This window comes from Manacus candei, unplaced genomic scaffold, assembly GCF_025592945.1.
Source record: "Manacus candei isolate 608988 ecotype Guabito, Panama unplaced genomic scaffold, ASM2559294v1 h1tg000257l, whole genome shotgun sequence".
NCBI classification, from domain to species: domain Eukaryota; kingdom Metazoa; phylum Chordata; class Aves; order Passeriformes; family Pipridae; genus Manacus; species Manacus candei.
The window spans coordinates 232,954-260,951 of record NW_026138305.1 but is presented as its reverse complement, the minus strand read 5'-3'; the positions used below and the strand labels follow the sequence as shown (position 1 = coordinate 260,951).

General features: G+C 44.6%; 1 protein-coding gene across 6 annotated transcripts; it reads left to right on the top strand.

Annotated features, from left to right (window-relative positions):
• On the top strand, nt 1-24,107 carry KCNJ15 (potassium inwardly rectifying channel subfamily J member 15). Of its 6 annotated transcripts, none has more exons than XM_051775153.1 (2): nt 1-216; nt 21,994-24,107. In XM_051775153.1, exon 2 carries the CDS (start codon nt 22,010-22,012, stop codon nt 23,138-23,140), a length of 1,131 nt encoding a protein of 376 aa, XP_051631113.1. In that variant the 5' UTR covers nt 1-216; nt 21,994-22,009; the 3' UTR covers nt 23,141-24,107. The 6 variants fall into 6 exon arrangements, with proteins under 6 accessions (XP_051631113.1, XP_051631110.1, XP_051631111.1 ...); XM_051775150.1 differs by having other exon boundaries at nt 5-443; XM_051775151.1 differs by lacking the exon at nt 1-216 and adding an exon at nt 11,019-11,144.
• Nucleotides 24,108-27,998: the final 3,891 nt, after the last annotated feature.

Below are 27,998 nucleotides of genomic sequence, written 5' to 3'. Positions count from 1 at the left end.
AGAAGTAACTCAGTTCCTCTTAGGCAGGTATTTGCTCACCACGTAACTGGGTGTCGAGTGCTCCGTAGTTATAAAGTTTGCTGGGCTCAGCTGTGGATTTCCTTAACACTCTCTGCTGACATCACTCAGTCTCCTCTCAGACTCTTTTATTTTTTTTCCCCTCTCTTTCTCCCTCCCTCCCTCTCCTCCCTCCCTCTCTCCAGTTTCTTTATTCAGGTAATTCCAACTCAGGCTTATTGCAACTTGTTTTTTGACTGACAGCGAGGGAAGGGAGACTCTCTGAGGAGTTTGATTTCTGTTGGTTTTTTGGGCTTTTTTTTTTTTTTTTTTAAACCTGCACACGTGCTTTATTGAAAAACCATCCAACCTCTTATAAAAAAGGACTGTTTGACTTGACATGACGATAACATCTAGTAAGGAACCTGAACACTGCTCTTTTACAGGTAAGAGGTATTTGTCAAAAATGCATAAATGCTTTGGAAGCTGCGAGGAACTGGAAGCTGAGGAGTAGGTGCTTTCCCTGTTTTTCTTTTATTTTACTGGTTTAAGGATTTAAAAACTGTGAGAAAAAGCAAAAATGTTTATAAGACTGTGCCTCCTCGTGAACTTTGGGGTACAGGCAGTTGAGCGACAGAGCAAAAGCTGTCACTGATGCAAGTTACTGAATGGGAGGTTTGTGGCTGGTACTTTTATATATATTTATATGTTTATACGTCTTTGTAACTGTTTTCCTGCCAGAAATTTTTCCTTGTAGGAGCCTACAGTGATTTATGGGGTGTTAGAAGAACAACTTTCAGGCAGCTCTTGCTCTTTTTCGAGTTCAGAAACCGGTTTTCATTGGCGTAGTGGGAAAACTTACCTAGGACTTTGTCCTGCCCCTGTAACCTGTCTGTATGAAAAAAGAGAGTGTAAGTTTTCCGTGGCAGGTATAAAGAATGTGAACATGCCTGGGTTGGAGAACTTTTGCCTGTGTCTTCACACCACTTGTTTACGGCAGGTTTGGCTTTTCCTCGCTAATCAAAATCTAAGATTGAGGTGAAAATCCTCCTTTCCTTCAGTGCATCTCGTTTTTGCCTCCCTTTTTGTTTTAACTTTGGGATCCTGCTGTAATGAGATTTACAGATAAGTTCTTTTTTTGATCCATGGCGTGCTGGTTGTAAAAAAAGAACAAAGTTGGCTTTCCTTTGTGAACAAGGAGTATCTACATTACTTTTTAACTGACCTTGATCCCTGCCTTGCCTTTGGCCATATTGCATTTAGAGGTATTTTAGGGTCTTTCTGATCACTGTGTACCTGTCTGCCAAGTCTGTGTTTTCCTCTGATATCGTCACCTGTGATATATTTTATTTGATTTTTAATTGAAGGGGAAAGGAGGCAATTTGCTGCTAAAGAAATGTCTTCTTTATTTCCTTGCTTGTAAAATGTCACTATGCTCTCTGCACTCTCTAATAACCAACTTATGGGAGGGAGGAAGCAAAGCTGGAATGTAACATAGTGCTGGTTGTACAGTACAAACTGGCATTGCTTTTCAAAAGTAGAGTGTAGACCAGACCAAAAACTTCCCCAAGAATTCCAGCCCAGCAAATGAGGCATGGCCTGGAGACAAAAACAGCAGCAGATGACTTGGGCTTCAGTCTTCCAACACACATACAATAATTCAGCCCTGTTACTTTTTATAGAATTTCAAATGAAAACAAATAGTTCTTTTTTACCCTGGCTCCCCCATGCAACAAAGCAAACAAGCCATCAGCCCTGATGGCAGCTGAATTTTTTATTTGTCCAGATTTCATTAAAGAAGTCTGGAATATTATTCCTGCCTCTTCTCCTGTTTCCCTCTCCTAAGACACAGAGTTCCTAGACACAGGCTGTATTCTTTGGGAACAGGTAGAGACCAAAGCTGTGAGGGACCAAGAAAAACAGGAGTGTAACTTCTTTGCAGGCTGAACCTCAGAACATTTTAAAACAAATTTTGCTTTACTGTGCTTCCAGGAAAAACAAAGCAGATTTTGGGATGATGTCTTTTTGGTTTATTTGTTTGTTTGTTTTAATGGAGGGAAAGGTTTTTACCTTATAGGCAATAATGGGTATGAAAATTAGTAAAAATTATTGGTTGAGGTATCAAACAGTTAAAATCAACCTTGTCAGTCCAATTGGATTCCCTAAATGGGAATATTTGAAAGATATCTTCCTGCTGAGCTGTCCTTCACCCCTTGGGATGAGAGAGCATTCATGAATGACTTGAATGAGTTACTACAGACTTGAGAATCATTTTAGCCTTCAGTGTGTCTGTTAATATGGCAAATAGCTTGGTAAAAATCATGTGCATGGTCCTGGAGTAAACAGGGCACTGCTGGAAAAAGTAGCTCCCTGATTTCTGTGTTGGCTGTGCACGAATTGAAATGCCCATTCATTCCATACCTATCTATCCTGAAAGGTGTGAAATGCTCATGGAGAACAGCCAAAACCACTGGACACAGAACTAACCAGAGCATCCTAAGCATGGGATTGTCTTTGTGTGACTGGCACACTCTGAGGCTCACAGCAATCCGAGGTCGTGGTCAGGCAGGAAGGGAGCAAACAAAGACCTGAATGTTCCAGGTATCATCATCCTTCACTGGAAAAATATTGCTTGGACATAAAGAGGGGAAGGGTATTTTTGGGATAACACACCTGCAGGTATTTACACCCATTGGGGTGTTTGGCAAATTTCCTCTTCCAGCAGAGCCTTTTGCAAACCTTCACCTGCCCCTGGGGAAAGGCTGAGAGTGAACTGCTGGGACAGGGGTTGGACCCAGCAGGTGTTTCAGGGAAGTGCCATCACGTTGTGCAGATTCCTTCTGGCTGCAGAACACCCTTGGAGACGTTTTCCATTCTCTGGGGAAGCCTTGCAAGCTTTGAGACACCAAGGCTGGAGAATCCTTACTGAGGAGACCCAGTTGACTTCCCAGGTGTTGGTGGTGAGCACCTGATCATTTCTGATCTGTTCCAAGCCTATTCCCTCCCTGCTCTGTGTCTGGTGAGGTATGAGTCATAGAATCATAGAATCAGCCAGGTTGGAAAAGACCTCTGAGATCATCAAGTCCAACCCTTGACCCTACCCCATCGTGTCCCAGCCCATGGCACTGATGCCACATCCAGTCTCATTTAAACATCTCCAGGGATGGAGAATCCACCCCCTCCCTGGGCAGCCCATTCCAATGGCTGATTACTCTCTCTGTAAAGAATTTCTTCCTAATATCCAACCTAAACCTCCCCTGGCAGAGCTTAAGACTGAGCCCTCTTGTCTTACTGATCTCTGCCTGGGAAAAGAGACCAACCCCCCCCTGGCTCCCCCCTCCTGTCAGGGAGTTGCAGAGAGTGATGAGGTCTCCCCTGAGCCTCCTCTTCTCCAGGCTGAGCCCCCCCAGCTCCCTCAGCCTCTCCTCACAGCACTTGTGCTCCAGTCCCTTCCCCAGCCTCGTTGCTCTCCTCTGGACCTGCTCCAGCCCCTCCATGTCCTTCCTGAGCTGAGGGCCCAGAGCTGGACACTCCTGCCTTTCTGTGGCCTTGTGATTAAGAAATTCCTTCTCCCACTTGGTTCAAATTTGACCTTGGGGGCATGTGCATTTTAGCTGTGTTTAAGGTGGAGGGGAAGCCTGAAGCTTGTGTTTGGTACCTTTTGAAACCACACTTGACTCCTTTCTGGTTTGCTTTCCTCATGGGGGTTTTGTCAGCTGGATTTGTCTGTGCTTAGAGAGCCATTTTCTCATTGCAACTCAAAAGAGTCAAATAAATTTCGACTGGAACAGTAGTATGCCCTGATTAGATTAAACTAATCTCCATTGCTTTGACTCAGGTGTTTCACTGTAGGTTAGGTCACAGTTTGCAGGACACCTCTCTGGATTTACATTATGCACTTTTCCTTATCTACAGTTAGCACTTTTGCATTGAGACTATATGATAAAAATGTTTATCTGTGTAATATATTCCCATAATCTGTAGTGAAGCAATATATATAACAGTGCACTGATTTACATGGCTTAAAAGGTATATTGTCAGCATGAACTCATGAAGAGAAAAGGATAAAAATACATTAGGATCAAAATTTCCCCTTTTTATCACTGGAATTACAGTCTGACAAAAACATATAATAAAATTGATATAAATAAATAAAATAAATTAAAATAGTCAGAATAAGCAGAATAAAATAGCCAGAATAAGTAGAATAAAATGGATGTTCACAACATTTTGACCAGTAAATAAATTCTTCCTGCTTAAATGATTTTAATTTCACACAATATCTTCCAAGGAAAATATCAACCAGAAAAATGCTCCTGAGACTTTCTGACCTTGTCTCTAAAGTTCCCTCAAAGTGCTCCCTTACTTTCTGCTCAGCAATAACCCCACTCCAGGCTGCCTGTCCTTACTCCTGGGAACTTCCACTCCAGCTGTCCTCTTCTGAACCCCTTCCAGCCTCTCACCCAAGCAAACAGGCCTCAGTTTCCTGCTGCCTTATCCAGAAATAATGTTTCCTGAAAGTTTCCTTCCTCAAACACTTCGACACCAAACCCTCTCTGCCATAAACAGCCAAACCACAGCCCCGTGCTGCAGGAGTGGATAAAAGGATGGGGGGAAGACAAGAAAAGATGTGTTTACACATCCTGTTTACATCAGGATAGGGAGGGAGGTGCTTGAGTGATGCAAAGCACTTGCAGTTCTGATTCGTTTCCTCATGCAAATGACAAAACGTTCTCATAAAAATAGGATGTAAAGAGCCAAAACTTTTTAATGAGACATTTTATTTTATGCCCATGTTGAGTTTGGTTCACTGGCAGACTTGGTGACCTCTGTGGCACGTGGTGTTTGGTCTCTTGACTGTTCCCAGCTTACTGCTTCTGAATCAAACCTCCTTTTTCCTTAAGATTAGGCAAAAAGTCACTTGTTACGAGGGACTCTGTTTATGAGTTATGAATTAACGCGGTGAACGTCAGCCCAGGGGTGCTGAATGTCCATTCCCTGCTGTGGAATGTGCTGAAAAGGGGCTGAAAGCTCCTGTCAAGGCACAAAAGGGTCAGAGTGGAATGGCCTGCGGTGCAAAATGCTTCCATGGGACCAGAGGTGACTGAACACAGCAAGGGCAGCTGTGGGAGAGCCAACAGGGCTGTTTTAATCTGTGTGTAATGGACAAACAGAAGGGTCCAGGTCTGGTTCTCGTTCACACTGTGGCCCTTCCACTGTGCTGGGGGAGATGTGGAGGCCAGATGTGGCTTTTCAGCATCACATCACAGGCTCCAGGTCGTGGTCTGTTTGTTTTCATCTGTGGGAACAGAATTCAACAAGAAAAACCCATAGAGTCATGCCTGTACTTCAGTTAGTTTTAGTCTAAAGCTCCGTCATGCTGCTAGAAATCTTAATAATAGATTTTTTTTTCCCTCATACCTTTGGTCTTCTTGAGCTAATTATGCTAAATTACTTAAGGCCACAACCCTCACTCCCTGTCCTCAGGATGGGTAACAACATTACTGGTGCTTCAGCACAAGTTTTGAGGAATTCCTGGTCCTTGAAGTTCATTCCTACTCTGCTCTGTAGCTGCAGTTTATAAAAAGCTCCAGCTGACTACCCACAAAACCAAACCCCAACACAAAACAAAACAAAACAAAAGGCCCCAAGCCCCCAAAACAACCAAAAACTTCCCCCAAAACCCAAAAAAATCAAAGCCAAATAAAATTAAAAAAAAAAAAAACAAGACCAAAACACCACCACCACAACAACCAAAAAAACCCAAAACATGTACTGAACCTTAAATATATATTTTTGGAACCAAGATGTATAAAATTTAGCATTGATTTCTTCTCTTGTCAGAGTAAAAAAAGCTGTCACTTGATCGTGACCCAAAATAATATTTATTGGTGGTAAATCTCCCTCCTCTTTGTAAGGTCTCAGGTAACAGGAAAACAAATTCCTATTTTAAGAAAATTTCTTAGTGTTTATGTGCAGAATTCCCAAAAGACTCATTTCAGTGGAGCAATCCCACTGATTTATCCTCCTACTGCGCCTTGGTGGAGGATTCTGCCTTTGCAGAAGTATTTTTGGTTGGCAAACAGTGAAAATGTGAAAGGAGACACCATGACTTTAAATGCTCCAGAGCTTTTTTAGATCTCATAAATAATGATTATAAATAAGGAATACATGGTCAAGGATAAGCTTTTGTTTATGATTGCTTTAAGTGATCTTAAGAAATTTAGTTGTTAACCACCCAAGATGTCACATAAAGACTGACAATGTCACAGAGGTCAATAATAACCTTTTTTTCTCGCTAGAAACTTTGATTTAAGCATGTTTCTCTATGAGCTCAAAATTAACAGTGAAATCAGCAAAAAAAACCTGGGAGAACAACCAAAATCCTCATTGCCCAGATTCAAAAGAGGTGATTCTGTGCCCATGGATGATCACAAGCCTTCAGTCATGATGAATCCTTATTTTGGGGAGGGACATGGTGACAGTTTCCATGTTGATGACACAGACAAGCAATCTGACCTGTGGCAGGGAATGTCTTGGGCAAGAACCTGTAAAAGAGAGCAGACTTACCCCACATCTTATTTTAGATTCCTAGATAGGTTGTTTTTATACAAAAAGCTTGATCATCACCTTCAGTGATGTATAATTTGCATTCTTTTACACTAGCTAAACTATATGTGTGATGGAAGGAGTGCATCTAGTTATGTAATCCTACATTGGATTCCACGTGGCACAGCATTTTCTATGGGATTTAACCTGAAAGGCTTCAGCAGTACCAGTCAAACCAGGATATTCCAACTTAAAATATGCACCTGTTCTACTTAATTTACATGTGTCAACCTCATGCTTCCAGGAATAGCGGGGTTACCCCCACAAGCACCAGAACAGATGATTTTCATGCAATAAATAAACTTGGCACCTTTCAAAAGCACTGGCCTGGTTATAGAGGCGCAAGGAAAAGATGATTTCAGCTGTTTGGAAGTTCGACATCTGGTCTCAGGCCATCAGATGGGCACCTCCAGGGATTAGAGGAAGAGGAAGACTCACCATGTGGAGGTGTCCGGCTCTCTCCACTGACTCTGCCTTGGAGGATTAGCTCAGAGTAGGTAGAAACCTTTTAGGGAACTAACCTGAACAGGGAGGAATTTCAACCTACTGAATCCCACAGCTGGCCTCTCAGTGCAGAACTGCTGCCTCAGAGTGAGGTTTTCAGATGCCTGGTATTCCCAGGCGACTTTTAAGGAAAGCATATCTCCAAATTTCTTTTAGACAGGACTCACCTGGGCTGATCCCACACCCTGGGCAGCAGGGCAGGGGGGGATTCTGCCTCTCTGCCCCCTCAGGTGAGACCCCCCTGCAGAGCTGCTCCAGCCCTGGGGAACAGCCCAGCAAGGACATGGAGCTGCTGGAGAGAGTCCAGAGGAGGCACCAAGAGGATCCCAGGGCTGGAGCAGCTCTGCTGGGAGGAAAGGCTGGGAAGGTTGTGATTGTTCAGCCTGGAGAAGAGAAGGTTTTGGGGTGACTTGATTGTCTACTGTCCCTTCAGTCCTTGAAGGGAGCCTATGAGGAAGATGGAGGAGGATTATTTCCAAGGGCCTGGAGCGACAGGACAAGTGGGAATGGCTTCAAACTGACGAGAGAGTAGGCAAGATATTAGGAAGGAATTTTTTCCTCTGAGGATGGTGAGGTCCTGGTAGATTAATAAAGAAAGGGAAAACTTCAAATCTTCTCTAAATTATTTCAGATCTAACGGCAAGTGATACATGGTGGGACACACAGGAGGAACTTGCTGGATGAGGAGAGGTTTGTTGAAGTTGTGATGTGTCCCATACCAGGTGTACTTTCAGGATATGGTGAAAAGAGGAATTTCACGTGTGTATAATAGGAAGGTGTTGTGGAATGGCATAAGAGAATTGTAAAACAGGGAGGGAGCAAAAAACTGCCAGGGACTTGATTTGGTGAGAAAGCGGAATGAGATGCCAACAAAGAGCAGAAGAAAGCAGAGCTATAGGGGCCAGGGCTGTGAGCTTCAGGGGTATAAAGGAATGAAAGAGGTGTTTGAATTAATGAAGGGGAAAATAAAATGGTCGAAAAAGCAGATAGGAAAGAAGATTTTCACCCTGGAAGTCTGAGGGATTTGGCCATGGGACAGATGAGAAGGACTCTGAGCAGGAGGTGCACTGGGAAATGGTTAATTATTAAATTGAAGCTCTGGACTTGAAGAAAGCTGCCTACAGACGAGTCATGCAGCAAGTGGAAGTGCTTTTTAGAAAGAAAGTGCTTTTCCTTTGGGAAAGGCTGGGCTTGACAACGAGTCACCAGAACTGGGAATGAAGGAGTTTTCTGCTTTGTCTTTAAGGTGCCACCTGACTGGTGGAGTGACAGTCTCTGGACTTTCAGAAATGTCACTTATCTTAACCCCATCTGAAATGTGCTGCTGCAATTTGAGATAGTCAGGGTCCTGCTCAGCTACTTTTTGCAACCACTTATCTTTAGCAATTACCTACAAAATACCAATTCCTTTCAACAGCACTAAAATAGAACATAAACAGCACTAAAACAACATAGAAAGGTCTGCTAGTTACACATTTCCCATCAAGGGTGGTTTTCCATGAAAATGGAGGCTCGATTAAATTAAATATTACAGGAAAAATACAGAGGGTTAGAGATCAAAAAGGTTGATATTTTTTCCACTGAAAAAATGATCTCTTGTGGGTGATGTACTTGATTTCCTCATAGCCCAGTTATTCTTTGTGCCTTGGACTCCTCAGCCAGGCTGTATTTCCACTGATGGATCGAGCCTTATTACAGAAAGTAATTGGGGAACGGTGGTATTTCTTATTCCCATAAATCAGGCTGCTTGGAAAACATCAAAGCGACTCGTGAAATTCATGGCATCTGTAAAACTTACCAAAAAAAAAAAAAAAAAAAAAAAGAGGAGGAAGAAGTTGCTGAATGTTGTAGAACCTTAAAAATAAATTCGCGGCGTTTTCTGGACGTCGTCGGAAAAATCTCCTCGGCAGAGCAGGAACAATGTTCTATTCAGTCTAATCACCCCAGTGATCAAAGCTAGACCTTCCCAAGCTCCCAACTGCACAAGATTGCAGGGATGACATGGGATCATAAAGGAACAGCCATAAAGATAAGGTGTGTGTAAATAAACAGGCAAAACAGCCCCCTTTGAGCATAAGGAAACGCAGCAACTTTGAAAAACAGCGTGAGATTTTCTCTTGTTGGGGGCCCATCATCTCTGTTTTTATGGAGATTCCCAAGAAACTGTAAGACAAAGAGAAATGATGAGGGAATTGCACAGTTATGTCCCCAAATCCCAACAAATCCCAGGACAGGCTCTGTTCTCTGAGTGTCACTTGTCACCGAACCAGGAAACTCGTGTGGCCTCTACAGCTCCAGAAGGCTCAGATCGTTCATCCAAAAAGCTTTATGGACTGAAAATGCAGGTTTGGATGGAAGATCTAATGAATCCATGGGAATTTGGTAGGGCAGCTCAGACTGAAAAAGCCTTGAAAACAAACTTGAAGGGTAAAAAATTTTCCATGTTGACTTTGTGGAAGCGAAATGTCGCGATCGGTCGCTTCGAGGCACGTTTTGTTCCTCACCTGATTTAAATTAGACCCACACATATATCTCTGGAAACATCAAAGCAAAATGAAAGGTTTGGTTTTGGTTTGAACTAACAGCCAGAATTACCCTTGTTGTTTTTTTTTTTTTTAATTTTGCCAGAAAGAAAAAGTTGAAACTTTTTTTTTTTTTTTTTTTTTTTGCTTTTGTTTTGTTTGTTTTGATATTTCTGGTTTGGCCAGAAAAATCCAAAAATATTGATGTGCACCAGTACATTCTTGCTATTTCCTCCCTTTCAGAAGCCACAGTCTCTGCAGTAGACTGAGGGGTCTGTGTCATGGAAATTGGCAGGGATCAAGCAATTTGGGAGAGCAATGAGGAAAAACAAATATTCTTTTCCCTCTGATTCCTTAGGAGTTTATCTGGAAGACACACAATCCTGGGCTGTGTGACCTCCCAGTCAAGAAACTCAGGAAACAGCTTCTTCTTAAAAATATATATATTATTATTCTGATTTTTGCACATGTGTGAGTGACAACAAGCTTCTGTACAGTGTGAGCATTTTGCTGATGGAAAGGATAAATAATTAACCCAGCACATTTTAATTTCCATCACCTAAGAGGGAAGGGATACAAACCAGCCCAGGGCTCTAAATCCATGGGTTAATTTCAGCTTAACTTGGCAGGTGAACAGAGGCTTCAGAAATTATGTCCCAACAAGCTCCACGAAACTGGGGAGCTCTGGAAGTCAGAGAGGATTTATTAATTCCCTCACTGAGAAGAGGAAATCAAGGGGGACCGGCCTTAACAAGACATCAGAGAATCCCCACAGAGGCAAGGGCAAGGAAAAGGGTTTGGATGGAATTTTTGTGCTGTTACAGCCCTGGGGGTCACCCTGGAGGTGCCAGAACAGGAGGGAACAGCGTTTTGGTGGCTCTTCCCTCATGTCCTGAGGGCTCCTGCCACCCCATGAGCCACACAGCAACCCTGTGGGAGGGAAGGTGGAATTCCAGCAGCCTTCCCTCTGCCAGGCTGCTCTGGGGAACAACAGGAGCCCTTTGTTCTTGTCCACCACCTCTCACACAGTCCAAGGCCAGGTTGGATGGAGCTTGGAGCAACCTGGTCCCGTGGAAGGTGTCCCTGCCCATGGCAAGGGGGTGGAACTGGATGATCTTTAAGGTCCCTTCCAACCCAAACCATTCTGTGACTCTATGAAGCTGCTGGTAGCCTAAAATACCCTGTTAAAGGGAGCAGGGAGCAGCTGAAAACTGTAATTTTCACTTAAAACTCCCCAATGATTCTCCCCATTAATCTTTGATTTTCTTCCATTCCTCTCCTAAAATACCAATGCACTCAGGAGTGCTAAGTAGTTCCCATAAAAAGAATGGAATTCTACCAACCAGAAGTTTTTGCTTTTTAATTATTAATTTTTAAATCTCCTTCGCACTCCACAGTTGCAGCTCAGAGTCCCAAGCAAAGCACTGGGGCTTGGACCCCGTGCACCTCAGGAACAGAGAGTTCTCATGGACAACACTGGGATTCTTTCCTGTTCCTACTCTGAAATAACAGGTATAACTAAATTCCTCCTCCTGCTCCAGGGGGTTCTCCCCTTAAAATGTGCAGAAGCAGAAAAAAGGGCATTTTTCCATTTGTTGCAAGGAGAGCCTGAAAGCTTGGCACACAAGTGAGCCATGTCCTGGAATTTGGGTGGGTCTAGGAAAAAGCACAGACCTCAGTGGAAAACATATACTGGGGTGTGTGTGTGCATGTGTGAGAAAAAGCCTTTTAAACCTTAAATTAACCACATCCATGGATTGGTCAGGAACAAAAGAAAAAAAAAAAAGGAGAAAAGTGCCCTGAAATAAAACCCTTGGGCAGCACTGAGGATCAGCAACCCTACACCAACTGGAAAGTGCCACTGGTGGTTTTAGTTCATCCCTGATCACCTCAAAGAGGCAGGTGGAAGGCCCTGGTTTATATATTACTCCAGAATTTAGTGGGTTTTAGGACCCCCCATGACCATTTCTGTCCTTCCTGGAGCTGTGGCCACTATCCATGAGGCTGGTGAGGAGACAGTGCTTGGGTGGGACAGGAGTAGGGCCAGGGATGGAGAAGAGGATGGGGACAAGCTGTGTAAGGGCACATAAATATTTGCCTGTGAGATACCACATGCCCTGATTTTGTTGGGCACCATTGAATTTTCTTTCCAGCATTTGAAAGTTTTAACGCTCTGTTTTTGTTAAGTAGCTCCCAGACATTTGTTTGAGATGAAGCTGAGTTTGATCTCTGTTTATCAGACCTGGACAATCAAGGGAAATGGTGCTTCATGCAATTTGTAGTGCAGAGAAAACAGTAGGAATGGACATTTTTGAAGCTGTTGTGTCCCTCAAAGAGAATACTGGGCCCACCCTCTAATTCACAGTAGAGTAATTCATTATAAAAAATAATTAAGTTATCTACATATGTCCCTGCTGTGCCAGCAGCATCACCTGTGCTTTGCCTAAGAGAGAAAGACATTCACTTTAAAAATAATTCAGATTTGGGTGAGGGAAGTGGATTTTTCCTCTCCCATTTAGCTAGGGTGGAAGAAGAGTTGCTTTTTGAAAACATTTTGCACAGCATGAACTTGTTCACACAGGCAGGGCAATTCTTCATAACCAAATAACTTCCTGAGGAAAATCAGCTTGTAACAAGTTTTAAGATGACGACAAAACCATCCTTCTCCCTTGGAAATGTGCTTTGTAGGATTGCAAAGATCACCAGTCCAAACTCACTGCTGTGTCCTGGCCATGCAGAGAAGACAAAAATTTGGCTTATTTAGCATTTAGCTCTGTATTTATCATTACTCTACCTGCGTGAAGCACAAATCAGCTGCACCACACAGGTAAGAGAGACCCAGAAACTCTCAGAGGAAAAGCTTTACTACTGTAACAACATCCATCTTCCTGCTGGGTCAGGGTGTGCTGTTTTAGATTTGATTCTTTCTACATTAGGAATAGATGAACAAAAGATTACCAATACTCAGACCTTGAAAGAAAATTATTTTTTTCCCTTGACAGCTTCCTGGCCTTTTGCAACCCTACCATTACTTTCAATACTATTGAGGTTTTTAGATATTTCAAAGGCCTAGGAATTTAAATATTTTTTATTTTTTTTTTTTTGGTGGAAGCTTCTTTTCATAGCCTGGTATTTCAGCTTTGAGATGTGGCTGCACAGGAATGGAAAATCAGGAGCACGTTTCTCTCTGCAGTGTTTGTGAATATGCACACACAGAGGGATATTTGTGGGGGACTAAAGCCATTCTTCATGAGTCTGTGGTGTGGGCTAAAGGAGAGCTGTGATTTATGGGAAATGTGGAGGGAACACATCCAAAATTGTGCCTGACACCCCAGAGGGAGCCTCACCCCCCAGCCACACCTACCCCGAGCTCTGAGAGCCCTGGTGTGCAATGACTAATTAAAGAACAAACCCCAACTTGACTGGGATGCAGGGTGATGAATTGACATCACAAAGGGTAATTAAAAAGGGTAATTAACTGTATTTGTACCACAGGGTTGGTAGAAAAGCGGGAGGTGATGCCCCTGAGACAAGGCTGGTGCTGGGACCTGGTGCCTGATGTGGGGTTTGAGGCTTCGGGGGATTTGTCGCCCAAGAAAATAGAGGCACAAACCACTCTGAACGGCCTGGAATATCCCATTGCTGCCTGATAAACATCTTTCATCTCCCAGCTGTGGGAGCTGAGAAAGAGGGAGAAGAAGTAGCCCTGGGGAAGACAAGTTGCAGCTGTTTTAGCCAGATTTTGTGAACTGCAGCGAAGTGCTAACTTTTCTCCCTGCCTCTTGCATAACCATGACTAGGCACTGCTATTCATTTCCAGCCACCTGCTGGCAATTTAAATTAAAAATCTAGAGGAAGTGTCTAGTTTGGGGTTTGTTTGATTGCTTGTTTTTAAGCAAAACCAGATTTTTCTTAGACCGAGGAATGAATTTTGGAGGGGAAAAAAAAAAGCAAACAAACAAGAAAAGAAACTGGGGAAGTTTTCTGTCCCACTAACACTTCTTCAGGTCTGAAGCAAAAGCAGCAGATTTCAAATCAGCTGGAGGTTGGCAAATCAGTGGCTCTGAGTTTAACTTTATTATTATTATTATTATTTTTATTACTACTACTACTATTATTCAGTGGCAGAGTAGGTGTCTGCCAGATTAGGAAGTGATGGGTGAGTTCTGGGAAGATTAAAAACAGGGTACTGTCATTTACCTGCTGTGAAATAAAGGAAAGCAAGGACACAGCCAAACTCCAGTGAGCAGGGGCTGACAGTCTCAACAAGATTATCATGGAATAATGGAATAGTTTGGGTTGGAAGGGACCTTAAAATCATCCAATACCAACCCCTCAACTTTCCTCTAGACCAGGATACTCAGGGCTCCACTCAACCTGTCCTTGGACACTTCCAGGGATCCAAGGGCAGCCACAGCTTCTCTGGGTAACCTGTGCCAGGGCCTCCCCACCCTTCCCAATATTTAGACTCAAACTTCTATCCTTCAACTTAAGGGCATTCTCCCTTTTCCTATCACTCCATGTGAAAAGTCCCTCTCCAGCCACCTTTTAGGCACTGGGAAGCTATTTTGAGGTGTTCCTTAGGCATTCCCAGTCACAGGTTTGTTCTCTGGTGACCTGGGAGGGGATTCCCCTCCCTATGAACTTTGTGAGGCTCAACAACCTGAGCAGTAAATGCCTTCAGACTCATTATTTTCCATATTGGTACCTCATGAAGCTGCCACCATGTGACTAAAACACCAGAAGGAAACACAGTTGTCCCTCTCTTGGGTACAGAAACACGAAACTCTTGGCACATGAGCTGGGGCAGGCAGATTATAGACAGGTGACTTATACCAGGCAGCACATAAAGAGCCATAAAGTGAGGTAAAATATGGCTTTTGAGGCAAACCCCCTCAACCCTCTTGAGCCCCAGCCCTGAAATCAGAGACAGGAGCAGCAGTGCAGCCTCTCTGGTTGGAGCTGTGTTCTGGAGAGGTGGCCTGTCCAGGCTCTGGGATGGGGAAGGCAGCAGGAGCTGTGTGAAAACACACTCCCACAGCAATTGGAGCAGCTGGCTGGCAAAGGGCCTGCTCCCAAAAAAGGAATTAAGTACTTAAGCAGGACTTAGGTAGGCCTTAGTTGACTAAGTGAAAAAGTATTCTGCAGAAAATCCCTGCCCAGCTCGTGTTCCGTGCTGGAATGTGTACAGGTGCCTTCCTTTCTGACCCTCATTCTGCTGGATGCCCAAGAGCTCCGTGTTTGGGCTTGTCACAGAACACCCTGCACAACACCAAAGGGATTGGTTTATCTCATGGCCAAGTAAGGAGAGCCAAAAATGAGGCATTCCTTGGCTTGCCTTCAGTCTTCTCCCAATATATCCCCTGATCCTCTTCTCCACCTCCCTCCTGCAGAGCAAGGCTCCCTGATCCATGTGGCTGCTGCCTCTTGTGTTCCCAAATCTGATCATTGGAGGAGGTGGAGGTGAGGCTCCTCCCCCAGTCCGAGGCTTTTTTCCCAAATTTCCACCCTTGCAAGGGAGTTCACTGATAAGGAACTGGGAAGATGGGGAGGAGAGACCTTGCACTTCCTAATGAAGCTGCATCACTGCATGGATGAGGATTTATAAGGTCAGAAAGCAGGAAGGCTTTGACATTACTCTATGAATGGGATGTTGTGGTGCTCATGGAGAGTGAGACCTTCAGTCTCTGCACCAAAACATGCTGATGTGTTCACACTCTGTGTTCCTGAAGCAAGAGACACCAAAACTGCCTGAACACGGAGGCAGAAACATCTCCAGGCATTTTTTCTTGGCTTTTATTTTGGAAATGGCTGTTTTGTTTTGACTGACACATTAAAGTGTGTTCACCTGTGATCAGCCTCAAGGAAAACTTCAGCCCAAAGGGGTGAAGTTCTGCAAAATTTGAAATCATTGAAAATAAGAGTCCTCCCTGCCCATGGCAGAGGGGTTGGAACTAGATGATCTTTAAGTTCCCTTCCAACCCAAACCATTCTGTGGTTCTATGATTTTATGATATAATGGAGAGGTCAGGAATAGGTGCTGTGACCCTACACTGAGATATTTGTTGAACATAAACCAGTAATCTTGAGAGAAACAGCTCTGCTGCCACCACTACACACTTGTCTGGTGGTGGTGTAAGCACAACTAGTTTGGATCTTTGGATTCACAGAGGGTGGGAAAGAGGAGAAGAACAGGATGCAAAGCAAAATGGGGGAAAACAGGATAATGAGAGATACTGTTGTGGAAAAGAGAAAGACCTCAGGGAGAAGGAAGGACAGGATTTAGCTACTGAAAGCCCCCACAGGTATTCTGGCAGGGAAGAGTGAAGAAATTGTGGTAGTGACTGCAAAACAGGACAACATTAGGCTTTAAGCTCTCTGAAGGTCTAGTCCTGGCTTTATATAGGGAAAAGACATCACTGCCATCCTCCCTTAGCTCAGTTCCTTCTCTGAGGTGTTGCTGAGATGTTTAATGTTCCCACAACAGGCCAAAAATGTAACTGAAAGTGGAAGTGCAGGGTACGAGCTTGTTAAGCTTCATGCAACAATAAATGTCCCTTTCAGCCTTGCAGAGCAGTTCTGGCATCCAATTTCCCAGAAACAGAGAGGACAGGATTTCAGGAGTCTGTTTAGACTTGCCCAGGTAGAAAGAGCCAGGCATGGTTTGCACAGCAGGAATGAGGAAAGGGTAAGAGGGTGGGAAGAGCATCACAGCACAGGCAGGTTTAAAATGTTTAACTGTGCTCCCAAGGTGTTTGAAAAGAGTTTGGAGCAACAATACACCAGCAAGGGAGACATTCAGAAGGATTTCATGTTGCCTGCCCTACTGAAGAAAAGCCATTTGTTAAAATAAAAAAGCAGGGCAGGTTTCTGGGGAACCTATTTTTTTTATTTTTTTTTTTCCAACAGTGTTGTGTAAACCATATTACTGAACACAAAAAGGAGAGTTTCAGAAAGTGAGGAGCTTATTTACTTCTTCCTGGAAGAAGCCTTTGGTGTCCTTGAAGGTTCCTGGACTGAAGGTTGTGCATGGCCAAGTCCCCTGTTTGTCCACAGAGCTCAGGGTGGATGCTGGAGGGCAGGTTTTTGGAAGGGTGGATGCTCACTTGTGGTGTGTCAGCTGCTCAGACACTTGCAGGATGTGCTTTTTCTCCACTTGGAGGCCTGATCCAGAGATCTGGAAAATCACTGGGAGCTTCTCCATCGGCTTTGAGTCATCTTTTGCCTTCTCTCTGCCTTCTTGGTTGTTTTCCTGTTTCTTCACATCAGTGTAGCTTCCAAGGCTCCTCTGTGTAAATAAATAATTACTGCAAAGCTTTACACCCTACCCTGGGGAACAACAAGATTCCCATACAAATATCCCCCAGAAAGGGACATTTGTACACCACAAGACTTCTCCAGCTTTAATTATTCTTCCATGCCCAGATATCAGCAGGGATGAAGATGGATTTGGGTTTTCACTTCCTTTAACGCTGCTCTGCAAAGAGTTGTTGCCTTGGCAAAGCATCCTTTTGCAGCCTCTGCTTCCCTCCCTCTGCCCCTGCTCCCTTTGTATTCCACAACTCAGCCAGGGAGCAGGATTTTGCCTGTTGACAGTTGTACAGCATAACCTGGTGCTCAGCCCAGGGGGAGGAGAGGAGGATGTTCATGCTAGGCAGAGCACTGAGAATTCAGGAGGGACTTTTGTAACCTACTGAACCACGGCAGACCTAGGAAAGATCTGAAGATTATGCAGTTCTTTTCCATGTTTTCTTTCCTCACCCCTGCTCTCTCTCTTTTTTTTTTTCTTTTTTTTTTTCCTTTTTTTTTTTTTTCTTGCTAATGATTTTTGCCAGTTGAAAAAACAATTCAAGTTGTGCCCCCGTCTCAGAGTGGCAGTGAAGCATGCCTGAGGATTTGCTCCAGTGGCAAAGCAGATCTGATTGGGAAAAAAAGCAAACAGCAGAGGCCATTCGAGCAAGTCATGCTCCTGAACCCTTTCAGTCAGTGGTGGCTGCCAAAAGAGGTCTTGCACAAGCAAATCTGGCTTCATGCAGGAGGAACATTTTTGCATGTATGCAAGCTGGCTCTGACTCCCTGATAATGTGGTCTCTGGAAGCAGTGTTAATGTGCTTCTTAGATCCCTGGCTGCTGGAATTACCTTAATATCAAGGTATTCATGGTTTGGTATGTAGCTTTATGTTTTATTGACTTTGTCTGCACTGAACTCCCTGACGAGCATATGCTCTGCTGGGGAGTCACCTCTGGCTGTTCCAAAGGGCTGGTGAGGAAAGGAGGTAATTCATAGGGCATTAGAATGCTAAACAAGTCTGAGATGATTGTATTTTCTTCCCTCTTGAAGTATGTTTCCTTAACTGTACTTCAAATCACTTTTATTTGCAGCTACACTTTGATTTACAGTAACAAAAAAATAATTTATCAGTGTAAAATCAGCTAGGGAACAGACAGTAGGTGTTCTTTTAATTTAAAAATGGATGTTATATTATTATTCAGCCTTGTTTGCTTATATTAGCTTACTGTGCTAGACATGCTTTATGATTTAGAGTGACTATAAACCAAACAAACCGAAGTGTTTTGGCAGAGGTGCTGGGCTTGGCTGTCAGGGCAAAGAGTCTGAGGTCCCTCTATGAAATATAAGATGGGAAATGGCAATGTAGGTGTTGTAACATGTTTTTTTACACACAGAGACACTCATGAATCATTTATTGCGGGATATAGGACTGGTCACTTCACTCAGGAAGCAGTGGGGAAGTGGGGGCAGGGGAAAATCCTCCTCTGAAGCCCTTATTTATTTATTTTTTTTCCATGGATGGTTTCATAAGAGTTTCTCCCCCTGACAGTGGTAAGGGAGGGGAGCAGGGGCAGCACTGCCACTGTGACAGATCCTCCTCTCTTCCCATATCAGTGGGAAGGGAAGGGAAGCATTTCTGCAGGGAAAGGAAACCAAGATGAATTTCCCCGGGGAGGAAAAGAGTACTAGAGGAATTCAGGATCACACAGGAAAAAGTGATGCAAGAGGAAAAAAGAAAAAAAGAAAAAAAAAAAAGAAGGAAGCAAATCAACATAAAAAAAGTACCCAATGACCAAAAAAAGCACCAGAAATTGGCTGGGATCCATTTCAGGAAATCTCTGTAAAGCTCAGTAACTTTGTCACATAGAGAAATCCAAATGATGGGAGGAGGCAGAGGATGATGGGGGAGCTCTGATCCAGCCTCTTTCATCTATATTAGACTCCAAAATGCTCCACCACGCTGACCTCACACGTGGAGATCAACATTACACACAGGGACAGCAGGGAGGGACAGAGAGAACTTGTGACTTGTGAATGGAAACACAACCTGGAGTGTGACAGACACACCAAAGCTTCTCTTCTCAGGTTAAACCTGAAAGGGCAAGTTTTGCAGCTGTCCCCCTCTGTGCTGGTGTAGCCCAGGGAAGACACTGTGCCCTGCAGCTCCCTCACTGCCTCCCATCTTCTGGGGGGGGAACTCTTCTGCCACGGCATTTTGGTGTCATATCTGTGGTATCAGGTGTCCTCCAGCAGGTCTGGGAATGTGGCAGGATGCAGTGGCAGGATTTGCTCCATTTGGGGCTCCTGGACAGGGAACAACGTGTTCCAGGGCAGAGAAGAGACAGGGGCAAGAGAGACTCTTAGCAGGCCCTTACGTGGGTTGAACCTTGTTCTTTACTGTGAGGGAGGTGAGACACTGGAACAAGTTGCCCAGAGAAGCTGTGGCTGCCCCATCCTTGGAAATGTTCAAGGCTGGACAGGGCTTGGAGCAACCTGGTCTGGTGGAAGGTGTCCCTGCCCATGGCAGGGGGTGGGACTGGATGATCTCTGAGGTCCCTTCCAACCCAAACCATTCTATAACTGTGGTTGTTCCCACCTCACTCTGGCTGCTCCAGGTGACATCTGGTCGTGTCACCCATCTCCCAGATGTGAGGAGCCCTTGTGAGGATCTCTCATCAGTGTGTGGACCCAGCTGGTGCTGCAAATGAAGAGTGTGGTGCTTGTTTTACCAAGCTTGGCACACGGTGGAAGTATCCGAGGGGTAGAACTGCTGTCCCCACCCTATCCACTGCATCCCAAACGCATATTCCCACCACTCGTGCAGTAAACAGTGTCTGTGGAGCCCTGTCCCTGCCCCCCCAGCTGGAGCCCACCAGCAGGAGCCCCGAGGAGGGAGGTGGAGCCTTGGCTGTCTCCGTCCCTGTGGAGGAGGAGCTGGCAGCCCTGGGGAGTTGCTCCCAGGAGCAGGAGTCCAGGTAGGCTGAGCAAGGGGGTGGGATGGGGATGTGTGTCCAGCACTGGATGAGAGAGGCCAGCCATCTCCTGGCCTGGAACTTTGTGGCAGGGAAACTTGTTCTGGCGACGTGGAATTCATGGCTGAGGGGAACTGTGCTTGAGAGGGAGAAGTGAACTTATTTCAGGACAAAGTTTTCCATATGTTTTTCATCCATGTCTTATCCAGGGTGAGGCTTGGTGAGGGGAACGGAGCCTCTTCCTTAAGCATTTCCCTGACAGGTTTCCCACTGCAGGTTGCACGTATTTATTGCACACTGGCAGCAGTGTTTGACTCTGGGTTTGCCTAAAGAGCAGTTGCATGTATAGCCCTTCCCACCCCCTGCCCTCCCACCCCAACCCCCATCCCAGCCCCCCCCCCGTTTCCTCCCGTTGTTCTTTTTCGGATCACTTGAAGGTTTTTTCCTGTTTATTATCCGGACATGCTGTGCACTGTGTGTTGTTTGACTGTCACATAAGGAATCTCCTACTGAGATCATGGATGCATTCCTTTCTTTTATATATATATATATATATATACATATGTATATTTATATATACACATGGCAATGGTTCCTAAGCTATGGAAGAGAAATGCTGGTGATTAAACCAAAACTGGAAGGAGTTACAGTTGTTAATGGGAGCTAAGTTTAATTACCCTTTCCCAGAAAACCTGCAACAGTGTGATGATATAGTCCCAAACAAAAATTCTCCTTAATTGACATAACAGGAAAGTAACTTCAGTGAGCAATTATGCTGATGTCCTGGGCTGGCACATGTGTGTGCCACAAATATATCTTGTACTTCCTGCAAAATTCTTTTAAGTAGCTATAAGGAAGACATTATTTTTTTCCTTTTTTCTTTTTTTTTTTTTTTTTTTTCAGTGGCTCACGAGAACTAATCACTTACTTGAGGCTCTTTTTGAGGAAAACAATGGAACAAAACAATGCCTTTTTGTAAGACCTGCCAAAGCACAAAGGATGCATGGGATGTTTTTTTTCTTTGTTGCTTTTGTCAGCAGGAAGTTTTGTTGTTGGAAACGACTATAACATGCACTGTCCTTGCTCTACGTAATCGCTGTCTGGTCCTGCAAGCCGGGTCTTGTTAAGCTGCCTCATCCAACTGGCACAGGCACCGCTCTGCTTCACTCTGTGGGCTTTGCTCAGCCCGGAGTGTCCTCACACTTAACGCTCCACCCGGGCTGATGCACAATAAACAAACTTCAGGACTCGGGTGGTCCAATGATTGCTGGGTTTGAGCAGGTCAGGGCCCACCTTCAGAACGCTGACTTTATGAATTGCCTCCTTTTTATGTTTTTGGGTTTTTTTTGTTTTTTTTTTTTAGCTTAAAGTCGCGGTGCTGTGCAGCGCGAGCGGCTTCAAAGGGTCGCATTCAGGTGTAAATGCTCCTTTCCAAAGCTCGACTTTGATGTGCTCAGGTCTGCTTTGTTTCCCTCTAGGTTAGTTGTAGGTTCGTGTAACAAAAGAGCCAGATCCGACTGAGTAAATCACTTGTGGAAGTTAATTGTTCACAGTGAAAGCTGGTCTGGCTCATTCTGCCTCCGTCGCAGGAAGAGACAGAGGTGGTGCTGGATCTGCTCTCTGAACCCAGCCTTGACGCGATTTTAACTCTGATCAGATGTCTCTCTTCAGGGCATTAAAGAAAACCTGCTCACTAATCAAAAAGAGCCTCTTCTCTAGAGAAACGTAAGGAAAAAAAAAATTATTTAATGCCTTTTACAGAAATAAAGGACTAATGTAAAAGTTCAGCTCTGTCGAATTTCTTTTGCAGGCTGTCATAAACAGAAACCTTCTCCACGCTTGGCAGTCAGCAGAACCAAAAAATGATTTTTTTTTTTTTCTTCCTGGATTACAAAAAAAAAAAATAAATAAATAAAAAAAATCAAATTATTTGCAATGTCAGATACTGTATGATGCTAACTCTGCACTCCAGCTGTTTTTATTCACTGTGTGCTGTGTTTAGATCGTGTTTGTGCCTTCGCTCCATCAAATGGTTTTTAAGGATCAGCTGTGGGCTTCGGCTTGGTTGAGTAACAGTCTTCTTTTGCTCTCTCCTCAGGACTGAAGCAGTGAGAATGGAACCCACGAAGATCAACATGTCCCGTGTCCCTCTGGTGAACGGGGGCATCGACTCTGCCATGCTCAAGGCGCACAAGCCCCGGGTGATGTCCAAAAGCGGCCACAGCAACGTGCGCATCGACAAAGTCGACGGCATTTACCTGCTCTACCTCCAGGACCTGTGGACTACAGTGATAGACATGAAGTGGAGGTACAAACTCACCTTGTTTGCTGCTACTTTTGTCATGACCTGGTTCCTCTTCGGGGTTATCTACTACGCCATCGCGTTCCTCCACGGCGATTTGGAGATGAACAAGTTCCCCCCGAAGCGCGAGCCGTGCGTCAAGAACGTGGACTCTCTGACTGGGGCTTTCCTCTTCTCCCTGGAGTCACAGACAACCATTGGCTATGGGTTCCGTTTCATTACAGAGGAGTGCCCCCACGCCATCTTCTTGCTCGTGGCCCAGCTGGTCATCACCACCCTGATTGAAATCTTCATCACAGGTACCTTTCTGGCCAAAATCGCGAGACCTAAAAAAAGGGCAGAGACCATTAAATTCAGCCACTGTGCCGTCATTACTAAGCACAACGGAGAACTTTGCCTGGTGATCAGAGTGGCAAACATGAGGAAGAGCCTCCTGATACAGTGTCAGCTGTCTGGGAAGCTCCTCCAGACATACGAAACCAAAGAAGGGGAGAGGATCCTGCTGAACCAAGCCAGTGTCAAATTCAACGTTGACTCCTCCTCGGAGAGTCCGTTTCTCATTTTGCCTTTAACCTTCTACCACATTTTGGATGAGAGCAGCCCCTTGAGAGACCTGACACCTCAGAATCTCAAGGAGAAGGACTTTGAGCTCGTGGTGCTCCTGAATGCCACGGTGGAGTCCACCAGTGCTGTCTGCCAGAGCAGGACTTCCTACATCCCCGAGGAGATCCACTGGGGCTACGAGTTCGTGCCTGTGGTTTCCCTCTCTCCAAATGGAAAGTACGTTGCGGATTTCAGCCAGTTCGAGAAGATCAGGAGGAGCACAGATTCTACTTTTTACAGCATGGACTCTGAAAAGCAAAAACTAGAGGAGAAATACAGGCAGGAGGATCAGATGGAGAGGGAACTGAGAACAATGTTGTTACAGCAGAGCAATGTTTGATTGAATGGACAAACTATTCTGATCAATCCTTTTTGCAAACTGAAAAAAGACCCATACTCTGTGCTGTATGTCTGCCATGAAACCAGCAGGGGAGTCCTTTTTTAGCTTTGGTGCACAGTAAATCAATCCCTTTGGCCGAGTGGTTAATCAATTATTTTTTAATTAGGCAGGATTTCTCTGTGCACCATCACGACTTAGCAAAGTCGGATTTTTGCTAAGTCTGTGCCTTCTGCCACCACTAAAAGCAGACACAGCACTTTCCTTTTGGAAAGTGAAACTGGATGCACTGTGCTGATTCCTCCAAATATTTATTTGTCGTGGTTTTACTGTGAACATGCACTCGCAGAGACGGCACACAGCACTGCTCCTTTAAAATACCTATATTTAAAATGTATATTCTTGTACCAGGCATTGCCTCCCGGGGGATTCCCGGCACTGAGAGTAAGTTGAGCGGAAGAGAAAAGCGGTTGGATGTGGGAAGAGCCTGCAGGGAGGGGTTAAAATCCTTAAATCTTGAAGGAGGGTGACAGAGTAGTGCTGGGTGGTGAGGAAGAGAACTCGCTCTCTGTCTCTGCTGCTCACAGCTTGTTTAGTGATTGTTTTATGATCACTCACTTTTTTAACCTTGCTGATGCCTGATTTATATATAATAGCAAAACATGAGGGAGATAAGGGCAAGATGCACAGAATCACAACAGTGATCAACTAAGGTTACAGCTGGCTTTGAGACACCTGTTTTTTATCCAGTGTAAATAGTTTGTAGCAGCAGCATAACAATACAGTTCTACAGATTGCTTGCTTTGCTATGGACCATATTTAATTCTGGTTAAAAGAAAGCTGTGTAACGTCTGTAGACAATATTTACTTTTTTTTTTCTGGCAACCATAAAGGACAAGCATTCCTTTCATCCATTTCATTTTTTTTGGTCTAACTAAAACCATTCCATTAATAAAGGAATTAAATTCGAGCAGTTCCTGATGTCTTTGTGGCGTGGGGAGAGGTTGTAGAACCTCAGAGGTGCTGAAAGGGTGCTTGGTGCAGGTATTTGCATGTGACACAAAGCCTGGGGACTCTGCAGGTCACCTGCAGTGGTCACATTGCAGGTGGAAAACCAGGGAGCAGTGGTGTCCATGTAGTAAGTCTGTTATTATGGGTCAGCTTTTTAAAGGGACTTTGAAATAATTTCTGGCTCATATCATTTTGGCAGCTTTCTGAGTTCTAGAGATTTTTCTCCCCTAAAGCTTTGGCAAGACAAAGATGTTTTTAGTGCAAGGTCTGGGTCTTAGGACCAGGTCTTGGCCTGAGAGCCACCAAGACCAGCATGAGAGAGCAGGGGATGTGGAACTAGATGATCTTTAAGGTCCTTTCCAACCCAAAACATTCAGTGCTTCAATGATTTTTGACATCATTACACTTGGCAATACTGTGCTGAGCTTCCCAGCACCGTGTGGCCTGGTGGGATGAAGTCCTACAGTCTGCCATACAATATTCTATACAATAAATAAATCCAGTTTGCAGCAGAAAGAGGCTAAAGTTGAGAACAGAGGTGCCCCTGGCACCAGGAAGGCATGTCAAGAAGAAAGGAGCACACACTGCAGGAGTCTGTGGGTGTCTGTGTGCAGAGGGGTGATGGGGGTGGTAAGGGGGGCTTGAGAGGATTAAAACTACTCATTTATGTAAGTGAGGAGCTCTCCTGTGTGAGAAATCAAACACAGAATCATAGAATGGTTTGGGTTGGAAGGAACATTAAAGATTATCCAGTGCCACCCCCTGCCATGGGCAGGGACACCTTCCACTTGCCCAAGTTGCTCCAAGCCCCGTCCAACCTGGCCTTGGACACTTCCAGGGATCCAGGGGCAGCCAAAAACCTCTCTGGGTGACCCGAGCAACACCCAAGTTCTTATTTGAAGAGAGACTTAATCCAAGAAGGTTCCCTACTCACCACAACAGGAGCAAGGTTTCCCAAACCACTGTAACTGCAGGGCCTGGCAGCATTTGTGGAATGACTTTCCAGGTGGTGTTACCTGGTATTTCCAGGTGGTTGTCAGACAGGATTCCATTTTTATCACATATGGAGGATGTCAGTGTTTAAATTATTGGTTGTTAATTTTCAGTTTTCCATCAGAAAAACCAAAGAACCCAAAGAACGCTGCTTTGGGATGCTGAGGTGAAAGTGTGTCTTAACCCTTCCTCTGCCAAGCTTGTTTTAAAAATCAAACACTCCAATTCTTTCTTATCCAGGCAAGGACTCAGATCATTCCTAAAACAATTGTCACAGTTGTCTGTTGGCTGTAAAACAATTCACCTACAGCAAGTGAGCTGGTTATTCTCCAGAAATCCCTGCTGTTGGGCTGATCCCTTTGCACAGCATCCCAAAGTTCAGTCACTGTGCTCTCAAGGCCATTCCAGTCATTAGTTATCCTGAAGAAAAAGCATCTTAAGCAAAAAGCCTTGGGAAAGAAAACATCACAGAAGTTATTTTCTCTGAACTTTTGGTCCTGCAAGGAAAAGAGAAAAAAGAGGAGACTGAGAAGAGGAAGAGAAGAAAGGAGAGAGGAGGGGAGGGGAAGGGAGAGAAGGGGAAAGGAGGGGAGAGGAGAGGCAGAGAAGGAGAGGAGAGGAAGAGGAGGGGGAGAGGAGAGGGAGAGGAGAGGGAGAGGGAAAGATAGCTCTTTCTCCATAAAAAGAAAGAAGAAAATTTTCTTTACAATTATCTGAAAGAAGGTTGTAGTGAGAGTGGGGAGTCGGGCTCTTCTGCCATATCCCAAGGGAAAGGATGAGAGGAAACGGCCTTAAATTGTACCAGGGCAGGTTCAGATTAGGGATTAGAAGAAAAATTTCCCTGCAGGATTGTTCAGGCATTGGAATAAGTGTCCCAGGGAGGTGGTGGAGTCACTGTCTCTGGAAGTGTTCCAGAGGAGTCTGGATGTGGCCCCTGGGGACGTGGTTGAGGGGTGATTGTGGTGGTGCTGGGTGATGGTGTGACTGGATGAACTTGAAGGTCTCTTCCAACCTTGGTGATTCTGTGATTTTGGAAATCTTTGGCAAAACCAAGACAAACCTACACCAGGTAGTGAGAGAGTGTACAGTAGCATTATATACACACATCAGTATAATATTTATTAATTTCAGCTTAGGAAAACAGCCTTACTCTGCAGGAAGCTGAAGTTTTCCATCCTGCTTTCATGAAAGTGTTACTTCCATGACTGTCCCTTCAAGCTGGGAAGAGCAGCAGTGGAACAACTCAACTGCAAAGTGTTGAACTGCAGCAGAAAAATGTCCTAACATGTGGATCTGACCTGGATCACCAGCAAACCAAAACCTCTCACTGCCTGGGGCAGCTCCTCTGGTTGTGTGAACACGGCTCTGGGGATTTACTGAGGACTGGCAGGATGGGGAGCCAAAAAGCAAAACTTTGGTGGCCATCCCAAAACTACCTCACCCAGGAGCAAGGACTGTCCTGCCCAAGTGGTGATTGAGGGGTGTGAGACCCTTCTTGTCTGTCACCTGCTTGTCCTGAGGGTGTTGGGGCAGAGCACCCACAGTTCCAGCAGGTTGGATCCCTGCACAACTGGCAGCAGCACCTTCTCATCCTGCTCCCCATCCCAAAAATGGAGGGTACCACTTGAGGAACCACTGTCCTTCAAAATGTACTAACTTTTTTGAAGCAATTTAAATCAAACCCTAATCTAAAAATTTCAGTAGTGGGATCCCATGTCCCTGTGCCAACTGGAATATCTCTGTCAAGTAAACCCTCCATTCCAGTCGCTTTCTAGAAGTCAGACTTTTTAAAAATCCAATCATTCACTCTTTAAAATTTACTGCAGGATGTGACATATTTAGGCTGCTTTTATTTGTGAGTTATCAGTGAGCAGAGCATTTTTAGAGTAGTTTTAGTTGTCTGGACTTGTACAGCAGACAGCTGAGTGGGGACTTATTTCAGCTCGTGGATGTTTCTGAATAATTTGCCTTGGCTTGAATAATTCATTGTTCTCATTTTTTTTTTCTTTCTTTGTTTTCTTTGTTTTGGTGGGAGTTTTTTCTGTGGAGGTAGGTGTTTGAAGAAGCATAATTTCACTTGCTGTTGCTTCCTTGCAGAGGCTGCAGGCTGCCTGTGCCGGAGTCAAATCCATCAATCCTTCACTAGTGTTTCACTTCATCTTCCAAATGGATGACAATGTCTGTGGAGAGCCAAGAATTCGACAGGGGGGACGCAGTGGTCTCCAGAAAAACGTGGTTCTCTAATTTTCTGAATAAAATCAGGAGGGCAAATAGCTATTAAGTCTAAAATCCACTGGGGGAGGGAATGCAAACTGGGAAAACAGAGGGAAAAAAAACCCAAAACATGCACAGTTATGCCCATCCATATGACTGAACATTTGCTACTTCCATAGGATGCCAGGTTAAAAAAAAGCCACCTCAACTCTCTCAGATTTGCTGGGATGACTCAAAGAACTGGGAAAAGGGAATGCAAGCTCTGTATTTGAGCAAATGTTCCTGATGACTCCTGCATGTGTTTGCTCGGTGTCAGTCTGATGACAGCCCGATCTTGTGAGAGAACAGGTAAGATTCTGCGATGACTCCATCAAATCCCTGATGGAGAGAAGTTTAAAGAAGCTCAGTGTGTGCTCCAGCTCTTGCTTATTCCTTGTTATTATTCTGATGGGCTGCAAAGCAGTCGTGTCCTGGTCACCCTGATGTTGCTGGGATTACATGAATAAAGGAATGTTCCCCTGACCTGCCTGGTCAGCCTTCAGCAGATATTCTCTGCAGATATTAGATTACCAGAGCAAAGCCCTCTTAATGCAATAGGTGCTGCTTGAACATCCTGTACCTACATGGTTTGAAAGGGCTTTTG

Excerpts from the sequence above, each read along its gene's own strand:
- KCNJ15 (XM_051775155.1), top strand. The coding sequence starts at position 21,553 with ATGTCTCTCTTCAGGGCATTAAAGAAAACCTGCTCACTAATCAAAAAG. Across the intron at positions 21,621-21,993 it reads AGCCTCTTCTCTAGAGAAAC|GACTGAAGCAGTGAGAATGG; the intron begins GTAAGGAAAAAA and ends CTCTCTCCTCAG.